Below are 17,661 nucleotides of genomic sequence, written 5' to 3' on the forward strand. Positions count from 1 at the left end.
ACAGAGGCTTATATCAATTATAAACTGTTTGGCCTATTAGCTCAGGCTTATTAGTAACTAACTCTTACAACTTAAATTAACCCATAATTCTTATCTATGTTTAGCCACGTGGCTTTTCTCGGTGAGGCATTCTCATCTTGCTTCCTCTGCATCTAGCTGGTGACTGCATCTCTACCTTTCCTCTTCCCATAATTCTCCTAGTCTGGTTGCCCTGCCTATACTTCCTGCCTGGCTACTGGCAAATCAGCATTTTATTAAACCAATATGAGTGACAAATCTTTACAGTGTACAAAAGCATTGTCCCACAGCAAGGAGGAGCTTTTATTTGAAGTTTGTTTGTTTTATTTTTTGTGAGACACGGTTTCTCTGTATAGCCCTGGCTGTCCTGGAATTCTCTTTGTAGACTAGGCTGGCCTCAAACTCACAGAGATCTTCCTGCCTCTGCTTCCCAAGTGCTGGGATTAAAGGAGTGTGCTACCACTGCCTGGTAATATATGATGTTTTTTGAGGGCAAAGTCTCATTAGGCAACCTAGGTGATCTTGAACTTAAGGTCCGTTTGCCTTCACTTCCTGGGTGCTGGATTCCAGGCCTGTGCCACCACACCTATTTACACTATATAAAGTTTGAGTCACGTACATTTAAAGGAGTGAGGCTCAAAACAGCCATCGGCCAGTACTATAAACTTGGCACTGAGGTAGCTTTGCATGTGATCCTGTGGCAACTCTTGTGAGGTCTAAGGGAGATTCTCCTGGTGAAGTGCTGGAGGTTACCACTGAGCAACCCATGTGGTATTTTTTTCCCTCTGCCTCCCAATCAACCCTCTCCCCTGGTTGATTTGGTGTGACGGACTGACGTAAGTCAGAGAGACAAAGAGTTCTCACCTGGGCCCTGCAAACTCCTTGACTCAGTTGGTCCATATCATTTCCATTTTCTGTTTAAACAGCAGCTAGATCAATCCTGCAGATACTATGAGCCAGGAATGGGCACATGTTGAAAAGGCAACATTTGATAACTACAAGAGTGGTTCTTAGATGGTATGAAATATTTGTGTGTATGTATCCACCCACTCCAGCCATCCACCCATCCATCACATCCATCCATCACATCCATCACATCCATCCATCCATCCATCCATCCATCCATCCATCCATCCATCCATCACATCCATCCATCCATCCATCCATCCACCCAGCCATCCACCCATCCATCTAGCCATCCATCACATCCATCCATCCATCCATCCATCCATCCATTCACCCATCCATCCATCCATCCATCCATCCACCCATCCATCCATCCATCCATCCATCACATCCATCCACCCATCCATCCATCCATCCATCCATCACATCCAGACCTTCTTGGTGCTAGATTACATCGCTGAACAAAGTGTACATCAGAAAGTGGTGGAGGAATTGAAGCTAAGCTCTGTGGTGAAGCCTTAATCCCCAGCATACAAATATACAAATGTCATAAAAGCTAATGAAGAAAAAGCACAGCAGACAGAGGTTACCAGGACTGTGTATAGATTGCTGTTTTAAATGGAATACCCAGAAGGCTAGGTATTAAAGGCACACTCCTTTAATCCCAGCACTTTGGAGACTGAGGTAGATGGATCTCTGTGAGTTTGATGACAACCTAGTCTCGGAGTGAGTTCCAGGACAGCCAGAGCTAGATAATAATAGACCCTGTCTCAAATAAAACTAAACAAAATAAAATAAATAACTGGAATACCCAGGATGGACCTTCTGATAAGGTAACATTGGAGTAAAGCTTTGAAAGGGGGAGACATTGAGCAGACAGCTCTCTAGAGAAGGGTGTTCCTAGTATTTATTGGGGGGGGGGCAGCCGGAGCAAGGGTCCTGAGGCAGGGATGTGCCAGGCTCATGGGGCTAATGTCAAGAAAGGCAATGACTAGAGTTCAATGACAGGGAAGAGTTAGAGGATTTTACTATGTATTCTGGGTGTTAATTCTGGTTGCTATTATTATTATTATTATTATATCCAGTTAAACTCTTCTTCTGACTCTGACTTGTTGTCTCCTGCTCTGTGGGTGATGTCTTCGGGAGTACCGGGGTTAAATGCTGCAGTCGGTCTCCCCCCTCAGGCCTGTGCTGGCGCCCCACCCTAAGGCCTTCTGGACGGTTTCCGACAGCAGCTCGACCTGTTGAGTAGGCTTCTTTTGCACAGGTTTTCTTTAATCAGCTCTGATGTGGCTTGTGAGTGGCGTGAGGTGGGGACTTGATTTCACTTGGTGTGCGTCTTATGGAGATTATAGCCACAGGATCCCGAAGGACCCGTTCTTAGAGGCTTAGTGGGGCTGGGCTGGGTTGGTTCTTGGATGTGAGAGTCATTTACAGAGAACCCATGCTTTTCCCCACTGACCTTCAGAAAACTCACCTGTCTCAGATTCTAACTTTGGGCACTCTTTTCTGTTTCTCTGGTCCATCTGCCCTAGTGTCATGCAGTGACATTCCCTGCTTCATTGTCTGATTGATCTCCCCAGCCCACTTATTAAGAATGTCTTGTGTTGTGAAGTATTTGTTTAATAAGGAAAAGATATGTCACAATTGTTTATGCTGTGGAATATTACTTGAGCTGTGTAAAGGTGTGTTTAATTATGGAAAGATGAGTTGCTGTGTCACCTTGCCTGCCTGAGGTACATGATTGGTCTAATAAAGAGCTGAATGGCCAATAGCTAGGCAGAGAAAGGATAGGTGGGGCTGGAAGACAGCGAGAATAGGAGGAGAAATCTAGGCTCGAGAAAAGGAAGAACAAGAGAAAAGAGAACAAGGGAGATGCCCAGGGCTAGAAGCCAGGCGGTTGCCAACCAGTCAGTCATAGAGACAGCAAGAAAGTAAGAAAAGGTAAAAAACCCTGAGGCAAAAGGTAGATAAAGAGAAACAGGTTAACTTAAAAGAGCTAGCCAGAAAGGAGCCTAAGCTAGACTGAGCATTCATAACTAATAGGAAGTCTCTGTGTCATGTTTGGGAGCTGGTTGGTGACCCAGAGGAAGAAGCCTGGTATGATCCCAGCTAGTCTTAGACCTGTATACTTCCTCTGGGTTTTAGACCTGTATACTTCTTCTGGATTTCCCTAAGATTTTCAAATATCTCCTTTGCTCTTATTTTATGTGTCTGAGTAGTTTGTCTGTGTAACACATGAGTGCAGTGCCTCCCTCCAGAGGCTGGAAAAGGGCATCTGGTTCACTGCGACTGCAGTTACAGACGGTTGTGAACCTCCATGTGGGAGCTGGGAACCAAACCCAGGTCCTCTGCTAGAGCAGCCAGTACCCTGTTCACAGAGGCGGCCTCTGCCAACTTGTGCCCTAACCATTGCACCATCGGTCCAGCCTCCTCTCTCATTTCTAAACTTCTGAAGTTACAGAGAATATGCTGGTATCACGAATACTTCAGGATTATAGGGGCTCCGTGAGCCATTCAGTGGTACCCTAAAGTACCAAGCATGCGTTTATTATAAGCCTCAGGTCTCCCCAAGATGCTTGTACTGTCACTTCTGAAACTAGACAGTGGGAAGGAGTCACATAGTCACTAGTGAGGATAGATGAGGTGACGCTTTGTCATGCCTGATAGGTCCAGGAGAAAGTTGGGAGCTCTTCTTTTTTTTTTTTTTTAAAGGGTAATTTATTTTTATTTTATGTAACTGGGAGCGTACACCTTCTGCGTGCAGTACATGTTGTACCCGAGGAGGCCAGACGAGGACTTTGTCCACTGGAACTGAAGTCACAGATGGCTGTGGACCACCATGTGGGTGCCGAGGACTGAGCCCCAGTCCTGTGCAAGAGCAGTGACCTTAACCACTGAGTCATCTCTCCGACCCCAACTCTGCCTTTAATTGCCCAGGAGGTGTCTACAGTAAGATCACCAGGGAGCCATGTTTCCCATGAGAGGTTGTACAAGATTTCCAAGGACAACCCTGGCAATGAGAGCCCCCCCCATTCACCCCACCATCGGTGTAGAAACCCCTGACAGTAGGATCAACAGAGCCAACCTGCGCCAGGTGTGGTTGTCACCAAGTTGAAGTTCAGCCAGGCCTTGCTGGAGGCTGGATGGTGTGCCAGGAAGCAGCTGGCTTGCTGTATCAGCCTTCCACTTAGCCACTTCCTGGATGTAGGGCCAGGGCCAGAGACAAGACCTTTGAAAGTCTTACTTTCCTTCTACTGTGCAATAAAGCCTCAAGGAACACTGACACTGTGAGCCGCCTTGAGCCGGGTCTCCCTTTCTTCTCTTACTGCAGGGTGCCAAGGCACGTCCTCTCTCTCTCTCTCTTCCTCTCTCTCTCTCCACTCCCTAGGGTCCTGAGGGCTGCCAGGCTGTGTCTCTGCCCTGGGTCACAATGAATAGAGTCACCAAGAAGCAGGACCTAGAAATCTGACTCCAAATTTTCCTAGCTTGAGAGCTGGAGCCCACGACCAGGACACCTGGTCATCAACAGAGCCTCGGTCTGGCCTAGGGATCCTTCATGCAGCTGAGCAGGCAGGGACTTCAGGGCAGTGTGTGTCTTCAGAGAAGTTTGAGGATGACTTTGAGTGTCTTGGAAGTTGGTTCTCCTGGAAAACTTCTGGACCCAAACCTGAATGACCTTAGGCAGGTGACGTCCTTAGCCTATCTGGGTGACAGTTTCCTCCTTGGAAGATGACAGCAGAGATGTGCAGGGTCAGCAGTTACCACCACCACCCTGCCGCACCCCCAGCCTGTACCAGAAGATGTGAGGTGAGGGAGCAGGAGATGGGGCTGGAGTGTCATGCTTTCCCCCTGAGATGCTTCACGGTTTGTAAGCTCCCATGAGGAAATTTCCTAGGCAGGAGCTAATCTCATTCCTGTGTTGCATAACTGACTGAACGGCCTGTTTGGTGTTTGTTCTTTGCCAGCTCTGAGCAGTGCTTGATCTGGTGCCTGACTCTTGGGCCCTGGAGCTGGGCTGCTGGGATTTAAAACCAGACTCTAGCTGTGCTCTCTTGGGCAAGTTCCTGCTCCTTCCAGGGAAGGGAAAGACGTTCTCACCTGTTTCCCCAGCACTCTTAAGAGGGCTAATAGTCACCGCTATGACTAAATGACATTAGGTCATAGGCTTTTTTCTCCAAGAGCCCAGTGTGGACCATGGGGCTGCTGTCTCCAGTCAAGACCTGCTGGGGTGAGGAGAGTTTGGGGAAAAAACAGGGAAAGCAGGGAAGAATGTGTTCTTGGAGACCTGAGGGGCCACATGTGGGTGCTTCTCAGGTCTGGGGCTGAAGGACCCCTCTCTTTGTCTAAATACTGGTATTTAGATATACAACCTGCTGTCAGCTTCTGGAGCAATTTAAGCAAAATGAGAAGGCAGGGTCAGGAGGACAAGGCCTAGGACCTGAGCTACATCCCAGGAACCTAGGGTTCCACACATGTGTGGTGACACCTACATGGCTGCCCTCAAACAGTATCACATACAAACACACACACAAAACAACTAATGACAATATTAATAAAGAAGGTGGAGTTATTCAAATTAAGTCAGGGAGTGTTCCCTGGGACTGGTGGGGTAGGAATTCAGTATGAACTCACCTCCTCTACTGCCCCTATTTTTCTCAGAATATTTTTAAACTACACATGGTCCATTTGAGTGTTTTTTTTTTTTTTAATAAACGAAACTAGTTTACTGTGTTCTTCACTGCCACCACTGGCAGGAGACCTATGGCGTGCCTGCGCCTCCCCATGTTTGAGCTCTGCCTCTGGCTTCCCATGTTTTCCCTCCTGGCTAAATTTTCTTATCCTGCACACATCGGTTATATAACAACTGGCCTACAACAGCTAACACCCACTGCCTGGGAGGGAAGACTGGGTGATGCTGTGCTGTGTTCCTTTAGCACCGTCCTGACTCAGGAGAGCCTTGATTCCGGGACTGAAAACCTTGGCAGTGCTTCTCCACAGGGCTCAGAAAACCGTACTTTACTGGCCAAGGAGAGCAAGAAGCCTGCTGGCGAGGCCTGGAATTCCCTTGCCTAGGTTTGTGAGCCTCCGGAATGGTCCAGCTGTATCTTTGCTACATAATATCCCCTCAACTTTGGAATCGGGGCCTCTGGGACCATTTGCAGTTTCTCTTTCAGAAAAGCTGTGACCTTGAGCACTGAGTGCAAATATGCAAATGAAAATAGATTAGCTTGCAGAACTAAAAGCGTTCTCCCCTGCACTCCAACCCCAGGGTCTGGTTTTGAACTACCCTTTCATTGGTGTCAGTTAGTCACAGCTTTCTTGAGCTGGTGGTGGTCGCATACGCCTTTTTAATCCCTGCAAGCAGGTGGAACTCAGAGTTCGAGACTGGCTGGTTTATGGAGGAGTTCCAGGACAGCCAGGGCTACACAGAGAAACTCTTTCTCCAAAACCAACCAACCAAACAAACAAACATAAAGGTGGCCTTCCGCTGTCCCTGAAACAGTAGTTGCAAAGGAGATGTCATGAAAAACTCTTCAATGCTGGGGATGTGACTCAACAGCAAGGGGCTTGCCTAGTGTGTGCAAAGCTCTGGGTACCATCCCTGGCACTTGGGGAGAGTGCGGAGAGCAGGGATGATGTATAATGTTAAATGAAAAAAAAATCTTGTTCTGATGTTATTGCATACAATTATAAGATGAATAATAAAGAAACCGAGAAGGCCCAAGGTTCTGCAGAACCCAGAGAGGCAAAACTTATTCTTTACAAAAGTGAGATGATTCCGGAAGGATTTTTCAGGCTGTGAATCAGACTGTGTGCTAGGCATCAGGGCTGATCAGTGCTAGAGTGCTGCCCTCCCTGAGCTGGCACGAGTCTCCGTGCATCCCTCTGAGAAATGGGCCCACACTGCCTTGCATCCAGCAGCAGAGACCCTGAAAGCGTACACTGGACAGCAGCAGTACAGTACCCTGAAAGCACTGTCAGGTTGCATGTCCAGCCTTTTGACATTGTGACAGGAGGTTGCCGTCTACAAAACTCGCACCTCATAACCACACTGATGAGTTACAAAAAGAATAGAAAAATAATCGTGGGTTAAGTCGACTTGCGGTTTTGTGTTGGTACAAGCAGCAGCTGCTGCAGGTTGGATTAGCTCAGACCCTGGAAATGGAAGGCTAGCGGTTGAGCTGAATGCATCATCGACCTGCGGGTGTTGGTCTGCAGGTGTGGGAGAGGGCACATACTGTGTGCACCCTTCTCTTTCTTCACACTGCCCAGTCCAGAACCCTGCCATGGACAACTGTGTGCAACTGCATTTTCATCTTCCCGGCATTCTCTAGGACCCTAAGAGGCAGCACTGCAGTCATCTGGTCCACTATGGATTTAGGAGATGAGACTGGCAAGCAAGCTGTTTGGTTGACTCCTGACAGCGCTAGGCTGGGCATCACCGGCTCACTTCAGAGCTCCAGTCCTAAACTCCACAAGCAATGTCAAGGCGCTATAGGGGCACTGAGACTGACCTTGGCCGACAAGCTACTGCTCCAGAGCAGTGTGAGGACAAAGCCAGGACCCCATCCTGATTTCGGAGGTGAGGTTAGTTATTTGGCCCTTGGTGCAGGGGATAGAGAAGCCAAAGTCTGAGCCCTAGCACAAAAAGTTGAGGGGCAGTGGGCAAGCCCCACAACTGTCAGCTTCCACCCATTTCTCCAAACCTGTTTTTTCATCCGAAAAAACAAACAAAAACAAAACACATTGGTATTTGTGTTAACCACAATGAAATTGGTGGCCTGCCGAGGGAAGGTGCTGATCAGGTTGTAGGGTCTCCCCCTGAAATCCTGAAGTCTCAGAGCACATCTCCCACTGGGTCTGGGAGCTTTGCCGGGCAGCTATTGAGGCTGACAGGGGACCCCAGGGTCTTCCATGGAGAGCAGAACCAAGGGGAACCTGGACAAGGGCCTTTGGCTCTTCCTTCTGTAAAACCAGCTGCGGTGTTGAGTCAGATCACTTACTGGTGTGCTCTCCTCCCCTCTAAGAACAGAAACCGTGTAGGCCGCGTTTAGGGTTTAAGGAGTTGAGGTTGGGCTCCCTCAGGCGCTCTCCCGCTCTGAAAGGAGAAGAAACTGATCCCTTAGGCTACACCTATTTGCACACAGGCGACTTGTAAAACCTCTTGCTCCCTTTGCGGCTAACCTTGAAAACAGGTCGCCCCCTTTAAAAATACGAGGCGACCTCAGAAAATGCCTAACGAGGGGCGCTGGGTGCGTTAGCTTTCAGCCGCAGAGGTTTTATGGATTTGTCCAGTGATATGCGCCTGAGACCTGGAGGCGACCTCTGTGCTCGGAAATCCTAAAAGAAGCACGAGTGTGGCGTCAGCGCACTCACTTTAATGGGAAAAGGATTCGCGTTTCTTACAGCAACAGGTAAAAACATAAATACGGGTGGGTGGGCGGCGGCAAGGCAGCCAGGGCCCGGGCGCCCGGCACAGGCCCCGGGATTCTAGGCCCGCGTGCCCGGGCTCCGGGGCCCAGTGTGGAATCCGTCCCGGGGTACCTGTGGCCCTGAAAGGACTCTCCCGGGACCGAGACACCAGGCTGCGTCAACGCACCGGGGAACAAAGGGATGGAGCGGAGAAAGTTCCCAGGTCAGCATAAGGGTGCTTATGAAATCCCAGGGACCGGTCTTAGTGGGAGCCTTTCCTTCCCCGGAGTCATCGCCCTTCTAAAAGTGGAAGTCGGTCCCGGGCGCCCCAGGCAGGTCCCTTCCCTACCAGGCTCGAATGCCGTGCAGCGTGGACACGCCCGAATTGCCCTGCGACATCCCGGGACTCTGCACGGCGTTCAAGTCCCCGACGCCGAAGTTCACGAAGTTGCCGTTGCCGGTGGGGGCGGGCTGCGCGGCGGGGGGCGCGGCGGGGTAGGCGGCACAGCTGTACCCAGGGCTGCAGGCCGCGCCACCGTAGCTGGGGTAGGGATAGGCGTTGTAGCCATAGGCGTTGAGACCCACGCCATAGGCGGGCGCGTAGGCCGCCGAGTCCCCGAGGCAGGGCTTCCCGTCGCGCACCAGCACCGGCACGGCGATCCTGCGCGCGGGCGGCGGCGGCGGTCCCAGCAACTCCAAAGTCTGGTCCTGCCGCTGCCGCTTGCACTTGTAGCGCCGGTTCTGGAACCAGATCTTGACCTGCGTGGACGTGAGCTTCAGCACGCTGGCCAGCTGGTCGCGCTCGGGAGCGGACAGGTACCGCTGTTGCTTGAAGCGCCGCTCCAGCTCGTAGACCTGCGCCTGCGAGAAGAGCACGCGTGGTTTTCGCCGCCGCCGCGCGCGTGGTCGCTCGGCACCGTCCGTCTCGGCCTTGTCCAGCTCCACCGCCTTCTGCAGCGCGCACAGCTCTGAAGGGGGAGGAGAGGCGGAGAGATAGTCGGTTAGAGCGGCAAGCCCAGGAGCTCAGGACCCTTGTGGGGTTGCCGCCCTGTCCTGCGTGGGGCGCCCAGCTCGGTTTCGGCTCACTGCCGAATGCACCCGGTTCGATGTTGGTGCAATTGCGCGTCTGGGAAAAGCCTTAGTAGTGTGGACACCCTACGTGCTGCAGGACAAAACGAAACAAGAGAAATCTTGCCGCCTCCCCGCCCCCGGTAGTTCGCGTTCTAAGTGCAGTCTGTGGCTTAGCTTTTCTGGATGCAAAGAAAATGCAATCATAACGACGCTCGGGGGGTGAATTACATCAGCGATACTTCGGTTTGACTCTCGGTGGTGGTCAGTTTACCTTTAATCAAACAATTAAAGATCTAGAAGACCCAAAGTTCGGAGGGCTCCAGTGGGGCTGCCAGCTGGTGTTTGTGCGACTTCCCGACCTCCCAGTAACCGTGGCGGGAACTGAGACAGAGGCCTCTACTCTACAACGACTCTTCAGGATCCGAGTGAGTTGGGAGTGAGTTGGTAGCAATCAATTCTAGTCCTCCTCGAATGTTCCTGAACCAGAATTCTCTCCGATCCTAGAGAAATCTACGAATGCTTTCCTAGCTCAAGGAAGCCATTGGGTCCCCCAGGCTTTTGCCCAGACAACCGGAGCAGCGCCTGGGTCTCCACCAGTGTGCCTGCCTTCGGCGAGCAGGCCAGACAGTCTCCTTTACTCTAAGACTTCTTGTATACAGCCCCTTTCGGAAGCCTTCTCTCTGCTCCCTAGCGTCTTCGTTTGTTCCATATTTTCTAATATTTTCCCAGAAGAGAACTTTTGAGTGGTCCTGCCTGAAAGTAGTGCTGGAGAAACAGAGCCAAACCCAACTCCTGAGGTCCACAGCATCGCCTCTTAAAATAACGGCCCTGTTTCCAGACTCCTTTTTTTTTCCCCTGGCACAAAGAAGGAAAGGCTCAGAAAGGCAGGATGGGCTACTAAAGGCCCAGAACCCGCGGGCTGAACTTTCTGTTAAGCAGTTCTCAGTGTCTCAAAATACCCGTAAATACAAAGGAGGTTTTTAACCCTCCGATAGAAATTGTTCTACCGCGAATCGCTAGATAGCTTAACTTGGTAACAGACCGAAGAGCAAGGCCCCAATCAACTGGGGCTCTGTAGGCCGAAAACAATATTTTCCCTCTCTCTTTTTCCTGACCCTCTAAATTCGGCCTTTCCTCTAAACTTCCGATTGTCTGAGAGAAGGTACTAGACAACCCGGAATCTTAAACTCCAAACTCTGTGCCCAGCTTCAGCCCAGATGCTCTTCTGCCTGGCCTGGGTTTCTTGACCCAGGGTGTTGAGCGTGAGTGCGATTCCTGAAGGGAAGGGCTTGGGCTTCTTACCTTTTTTATCCGCTCGTGGGTCCTTGGTCGGATCAGGGTCGCTGTAGGCCCGAGGATAAAAGGTGGGGGCGGCTGGGAAGGCAGGAGCGCACTTGGGGGGCGAAGGCGCGGGGCCCAGCTCTGCGCGCAGCTCTGCCAGGCTGGGCGCTGCGGCCTCGGGCCCGGAGTAGGCCTCTGGCTTGAAGGCGGCCAGCATGCAGGAGGCGGGCGCCAGGGTGGCCTCGAGGCGCGCAGACAGGTCCCCAGCGGCCAGGCTGCGCTGCTGCTGCTCCAGGTTCAGGATGTCTTTGACTGAGAAGGGCGTGGGTGTGAGCGCAGGGCTGGGGAACATGGTGGCGGCGCTGGTCTCACAGCGCCAGGTGGGCGGCAGAGAGTGGCGCTGCCCACCCCCGGGGACAGCCTCCCCGCATGGTGCCCGCCACTCGCCCGCGCACCCGCCTCTCTGCCCTGGATGTGGCGGGGCAGCAGGTAGCGCGCGGAGCACCAGGGGCAGAAGAGGCGGGAGTAGGACGGAGCAGGGGGACTCAGTCTGCCATTGGGCCAGGGGCCTCGATGACAGGAGCGACGGGCAGTTCTGCGTCACCTAATATAGACATAGGGTTGGGGGAAAAAATCCTGCCCAGCTTTTTTAAAGGGGCCGTGACATATTTGGAAGAGACTCCGACCCCTGCAGGAGATTGCTCCTCATTAGCCTGAAAACCCCAGCACTCAAAGAAAATACCTGACTCTTTTGATTTGGGTCTGGGGTTTGAAAAAATATTCCTCTGCACCCATCACTGAGTGGGCTAGTGAAGATGGACTGGGGGTCCATTTACAGGAATCAAGACTGTCGCTAAAATACTGATTACTGAAGTCTGGCTGAGAATAGCCGGCATAGGAAGAGAAGCTCAAAGGAGACCATTGTTCTGGGCTGATAACAGACAAACTTGAGAATTTGGGGGGTGAGGGTACTTAATTTGACCTGCAGGACCAATCTCCACTCAGAATCCCAGGCAGGCCCTAAGGGGTTCTGAGCAAGTCAAGCTGAATGGAAAGGTGAAGTGGCTAATTGTGGGGTGGGAGTGGCCACCTGAAGTAGACTAAGTTGTGTAAGCCTGTCCCAGGAGAACCATTCACCACGGGCTCAACTCTTTAGTGAGGAAGTCAACCTAGGTTCCACTGGGCTCCCCAAGAGAAGCTGTCTTCTGGTGTGTGCCCCGCCTCTCCTGCAGCCTAAGCTGCTTCATTTCTTTCCCCTTCCTCCTCGGCCCCCGACAAGATTCCCAGACTCTTTAGCTCCAAGCTCCAAGGGGCTACCAAGGATTTCATTCCACAGGGCAGGGTGCAGGGCAAGGCAGGTGGAGAGGCATTTTCAGTCCCATGGTGCTCCTGTCAGGGCTTAAAGGAGCCCAAGTTTTGTCCTAGTAGAACCAACTGGATCTAAGGAACACTTGGGCCTTCCCAGAACCCTCACCCCCAACCCCCACGTGCCCTACTGGAGCTTTATCCAGCTATAATGTCAGAAAGAGAAGACACAGGGCCTCAGAGCAAATGCTTCCCCTTCATCGCATGGTAAAGCTTGCTGCTGTAAGAGCATAGGCAGGGAAAGCAAAGGATTTGGAGGGCTAGTTGGCCACCCCAGAAGAGGCTCTTAGAATAGAAAAAGGGGTGTGTGTATAGGGTCAAAGGTTAGCTAAACAAGTCTCTCCTAAGTAATGGGCCCAAAGCCCAGAGGGGTAAAATTATGTCAGTTCAGAATGTAAACCGTGCCTCCTGGCAGAACAGTGGACCATTGGGGAGCACTGGCACCATCTGGGCCATACTGAAGCCAGCATAGGCCTGACTTGGGTCTCTTTCATCAAACCTAAACTCTCAAGGCCTTGGGCCTTCAACTGAGGAAGAAGGAAAGCCCAGCTCCAAACAGACTATAAAGCTGCTGGCCCAGGAAACCAATTCCAGGCTTCAACCTTCAGCGGCAGACTTGGCAGCCATCATAAGATCTCAACCCAAGGACCACAGAGCTTTCTGAAGCTGCTAGCTCCAACTGCAGAGGAAGCCTTCCCAAAGATGTGGGGGCTCAAAGCCCACCGACCTCTGTTTCTCCACTCCCCCACCTTCCAGTGTATTCCCCCTCGATGGTCGGTCAGTCTGCACCTTTCCAGGTTTCCCCCACCTCTTGCTGAGGCTTTTGGCCACTTTACAGCTACTGCCCTGAGCCAACCTAGATGGATCCTCCTTGCTTTTGAAGATTGGTTTCTGTGGGTTGGATGGAATGCCTATCACCCAGGCGGTGACGTCTGGCAAACGAGCCACATCCGATTCAATTAAATGTCTCGCTGAAAACAGCTTGGGGCGAGGGTCCTGGGAGCCCTGTTAAGTGAATCGGCTGGCCCTGCGGATCGCGATGACAGTTTGAAAGATTAGTGTGAGCCGTCGCCTGAAATATTACCATTTAATGGGGAGGGGTACACATCGGGGCTGCATCCGGGATCCCTATTTTAAGTTTTCTTTAAAAGATAGTTCTGAAGAAGCGGAGCATTTCCTTTGCAAATCAACATGGTGAGGATCGGTCACTTGTTTTCGGATATAAGGGCTCCCAAAGCTGACAGATCTGTGGGTCAGGTGTCAAGAAAAAGGAAGAAAACCCTTCTAATTTCAACAAAATCAGTGACTCTCCCACCCCCTACAACCTTGGTGAAAGGACCCTGGCCTTTCTCTCCGGAGACAAAGCAGGACAGAGTGAGATAAATACATAAAATAGAATTGGGGTGACCGGTGGGGGTTTCCGCAAAGAACTGTCCAGAGCACTTTCCAACTTGGCTTCAGTCCTGGCTGTCTTCAAGCCAGTACCGAAGGAATGTATACATGTATGTATGTATGTATATAATAATAATAATAATTTGTTATTATTATTATTATTATTACTTAAACAGAAGTTACAATGGTTGGGAAGGGCGCGTCTTTCTTGCTAAGGGGGCTGACTCAACCTGGTGGCAAGCAAACACTTGGTCAAACACACAGCCGAAAGGGACAGAGAAAAAGGAGCCTGGAGAAGACAGCGAAAAATCTGCGGGGCTATTTCTTGGCCTTTTAAAGACTTGGTGCTTTAGGATTAGTCAAATTTCGGGGTAGCTCCAGCACATTCTGCGCAAATAAATTATTGATTGAAAAGCGATCATCGCGGCCCCGAGCCGCACGCCCCCCCACCTTCCTGCAATCAGCAGCGCCGGCCGCGAAAGGTATATATGATTAATTGAAAGATAAGCTGCAACTATCACCCGGAATGTCATTAATGCGCCAGGGAGACGTCCATTGGAGACAGGCGGCGTTATCCGTAGCTTTATCTTCAACAACGCCTCGCTCTCTTGGCCCGCACTGGGGAAACAGATGGGGGTTTCTGTCTGGGACGCTCGCCCCGTGTTTATATTTTGGGAAGAATCGCAACTCTAGGGAGTCCCCGGCGGGCCCCCTGATAAATGAACATTAGCACTTTTTCGGACTACTGTATCAACAAAGGGGCCGCGGCGCGGCAATAATTGGCGAGAAAGCAAACAGAGGGCTGAGAGCGCGACTCTGCTCTTCGTCCGGCTGATGGATGAGCAGTGCGGCCGCCTCCCGGCCTGGCCCGGCCTGCCTTCCCGCGGGTCGCGCAGTGCCTCCCGGCTCTGCATCGAGGGACGTCCCGGCTGCAGGTACCCAGCCCACCTTCGCTAGAGGTGCTTTGCTAGAGTCCTCAGACCCCACCACCTGGCTAAAAGGATGAGGCCACAGGAGGGAGTGAATTGCTCAAGGCTACCCAGGCTGGAAGCGACTATGACCATTGGGCTTACTGACTCTAGAGCTGGGCTTGTTTTCCTATTTGTCAATGGGAAGGAAGCAAGTCGTCCCACACTCCACTCCCCACCCCTCCCCACCTTACCCGCCCCCCCCCCCACCTCCCCGCTCCCAGAGAAGAGGAACTGCGAGTCTCCTCATACTCTTCTACAGAAGGTGAATACAGAGGAGAGGGAGAGAGGAAGAAGAGGGAGAGGAAGAGAGAGAGAGAGAGAGAGAGAGAGAGAGAGAGAGAGAGAGAGAGAGAGAGAGAGAGCATGAATTTGAGATGCAACTACTTCCTTTTCTCCCCCCTGCTTTTTGGTAAGGGCTTATTTATATATAATTCATTCACCATACACGGACAGTCGATTTGAGATTTTTCATCACTTCTAAAGAACTCCCCCAACCTTCAGTCATCAACCTCCCCCTCTCCCCTTCTCAGCCCCAGTTACCGCTAATCTACTTTCCCCCTCTATGGATTTGCCTCTCTTGAGTGGTTCATACAAACAAAATCATATAATATGTGACCTTTTCTGTCTGGTATATCTCATTTGGCAAGCCACGTTTCCCAGGTTCTCTCGCGCTATGGTGTTTACCAGCGCTTTGTTCCTTTTAGCAGCTAAATAGTATTCAGCTGCGTAGATATCCCATTTTTGTTTATTAGTTCCTTAGTTGGTTGACATTCGGGTGTTTTCGCCTTTTGCTATTCTCCAGCCCACTCCTACCTTCTCAGACTGCGAAAAATCTTCCTCTTTTCTCTCTAATTTCAATCCTCCAGTGTGGACTGAGTTTCCAGCAATATCCTGTTCTTGCTGTAGCCCAATTCTTAGCTTTTAAAAAAGTTACCAGATTTTCATTTCGTGCTGAACTCACAGTGTCTACTAACAGTCTTGCTTTCTAGGTCATCGGGTAGGGCCTTGGGATTACTAACTCCACATCGTCGAGATCCCGATTGCTAGCCTGGTTTTTGGCTTCCACTGCCCCAACGTACAAGGCTGTAGGCCAGCTGAGCCAGACCGAGAGCAGCCTTATGCATGCTGTTTTTAGGCCAGTCTGTGCAAAGTTATCCCAGTAATAGGAAGAATTGAAAGCCACAGAAGGGAGGCACAGTCTACCTGGTAAAGGACTGCAGGTCTGTCTAAGAGAAGTCAGGACTCCCACCTGCCTCCAAAGGCTCCGGAGTCAACTCCCTTTGGGGCATTTGGCCTGATTTTCTCTTCCCCTTCACCCACACTGACCAGGTGGGTAAAAGTGCTGGTTGAGCAAGCCTGCCCTGCCCGGAATTCTCAGAGACCATGGTGTCATCTGACCTCCACAATTGCACCATGGAACACCTACATTTGAACTCACACACAATGTACACATGATGATTTCTACATGGTATTCATGATAAGGACAATAATTTGGAGTGTTTGCTTATTTCTGAGGGTGAATAAGGAGGTTGAAACATTGAGAAGCCATACAAGAGTACATTAAAAGCCATTGCCAAAAATATCATAAATAGAACCAAGGAAAAAAATAACCCAGAGAGAAAATGCTAGAAATACATGAGAAAATTATGAATTTTAATATTATACACAGAAAGAGATCTGGTGAGTCAATAAGAAAATTACTTAACAGAGCAATTGGAAAATTGGCCAAGGATCTTGCTGGAAGAAAAGGGAAGGAAGTAAATAAGAAAGAAAAAAGTTAAGAAATGATAACTAAATCAGAGGGATAAATACTTTATATATTGGACTGACAAATGTGAGAAATTTGGTATCCCTGGCTTCCCAACGAATGATAAAGTTGAGCAAAATTAGAAAAACTGTGCATCCTGAATTATACTGTGGACATAGTCGAATGGATGGGGGCTTGCCCAGCGTTCCTGAGGCCTGAGCTTGATGCTCAGGGTTGGTTGTCTCTGTTGAGTGACTTTTCTGCATGGGGAACAGTAAATTGAAAGCCCTCTCTGGAGCAGTCTGGTTCTGTCAACATGTAAAATGAACAAGTCATTTGAGGGAACATTTTCACTTCCGGTCTCTATTTGCAGAGACACACGTGTATGCAAATAAAATTCTTTGCACATTATTTACTTATTTAAGAAACAACCCAGTCTATTTATCTTGGGGACTGGTTAAAAGTCCCATTATACCTATAGAACTGCAGACCTAGGAGAGAAAGAAAAATATTTGTCAGCATGAGTACATTTTATGATACTTCATATATCCAAACAAGCTATGGGCAAGCCCTTTTCTTTCCAGTGCTCTATGGTTGCAGGTAAGTCCTCTACCACTGAGCAACACTTGGATTTTATTTATTTATTGCACGTTTACATGTATGTGTGTGTGGTGTGTCACGTTTATATGTATGTGTGTGCGGTGTGTCACGTTTACATGTATGTGTGTGCGGTGTGTCAGAAGACACCTTGCTGGAGTTCTCTCTCTCTCCTTGCATGAACTCAGATCTTCAGGCATGTTAGCAACCACCTTTGACCAAGACCAGCCACCAGTACTTATTAATTAATTAATCAATTAGGTCTGAGGCAGGGTTTTACGAGGCTGGCCTTGAGCTCCGAATCTCCTGTCTGCCAAGTCCTGAGATTACATGTGTCCTCCACTATTACTATCCATTTTTGTTGCTGGTTGGTGTTCTGTAGCCAAGCCTGGCTTCGAACTCACAGCAATCCTCCAGCCTCAGCCTCCTAAACACCGGGATAACAGGTGTGAACCACTACACCTGTGCTGTACTTTATAGATTTTTAAAAAATTAATGATTAGCAAAATATTAAAGGAAGCTTCGAAGGAAGAAAACTGGGGGAAGGATCTAGAAGTAAACGTCACACTGACTGTCCTATAGTAACTCCAGGAGAGCAGGGTTTTGTTGGTACTTTTAGAGCTGTGGAAATATCTGGACCAGAATCCTAGGAAGCACCTGTTAAAAATGTAAATTTATGCGCTTTTCTTCTCCTGGAATTTTTAAGATCAAAGGTGAGTGCAGTTTGTGCAGAGGGCCCAAGTGGCTGTCCAGTGAACTCTTCGTGGTGGATCAGGAAGGTCTCCAAAGGTGTGTGTGTGTGTGTGTGTGTGTGTGTGTGTGGTCTTTGTCTAGCAGAATCTGATCCCGGTCACCCTCTAGCAAAGCTGCCTTCTAGCTTTTTCCTGAAGTGGATTT

General features: G+C 50.1%; 1 protein-coding gene across 1 annotated transcript; it reads right to left on the reverse strand.

Moving 5' to 3' along the window:
* Positions 1-8,286: 8,286 nt before the first annotated feature.
* On the reverse strand, positions 8,287-12,008 carry Nkx2-5 (NK2 homeobox 5). Its single transcript, XM_048436049.3, has 2 exons — positions 10,714-12,008; positions 8,287-9,308 (listed from the first exon to the last, which is right to left on the reverse strand). Exons 1-2 carry the CDS (start codon positions 11,042-11,044, stop codon positions 8,686-8,688), a joined length of 954 nt encoding a protein of 317 aa, XP_048292006.2. The 5' UTR covers positions 11,045-12,008; the 3' UTR covers positions 8,287-8,685.
* Positions 12,009-17,661: the final 5,653 nt, after the last annotated feature.

This window comes from Myodes glareolus, chromosome 9, assembly GCF_982192425.1.
Source record: "Myodes glareolus chromosome 9, mMyoGla1.1, whole genome shotgun sequence".
In the NCBI taxonomy this organism is placed as follows: domain Eukaryota; kingdom Metazoa; phylum Chordata; class Mammalia; order Rodentia; family Cricetidae; genus Myodes; species Myodes glareolus.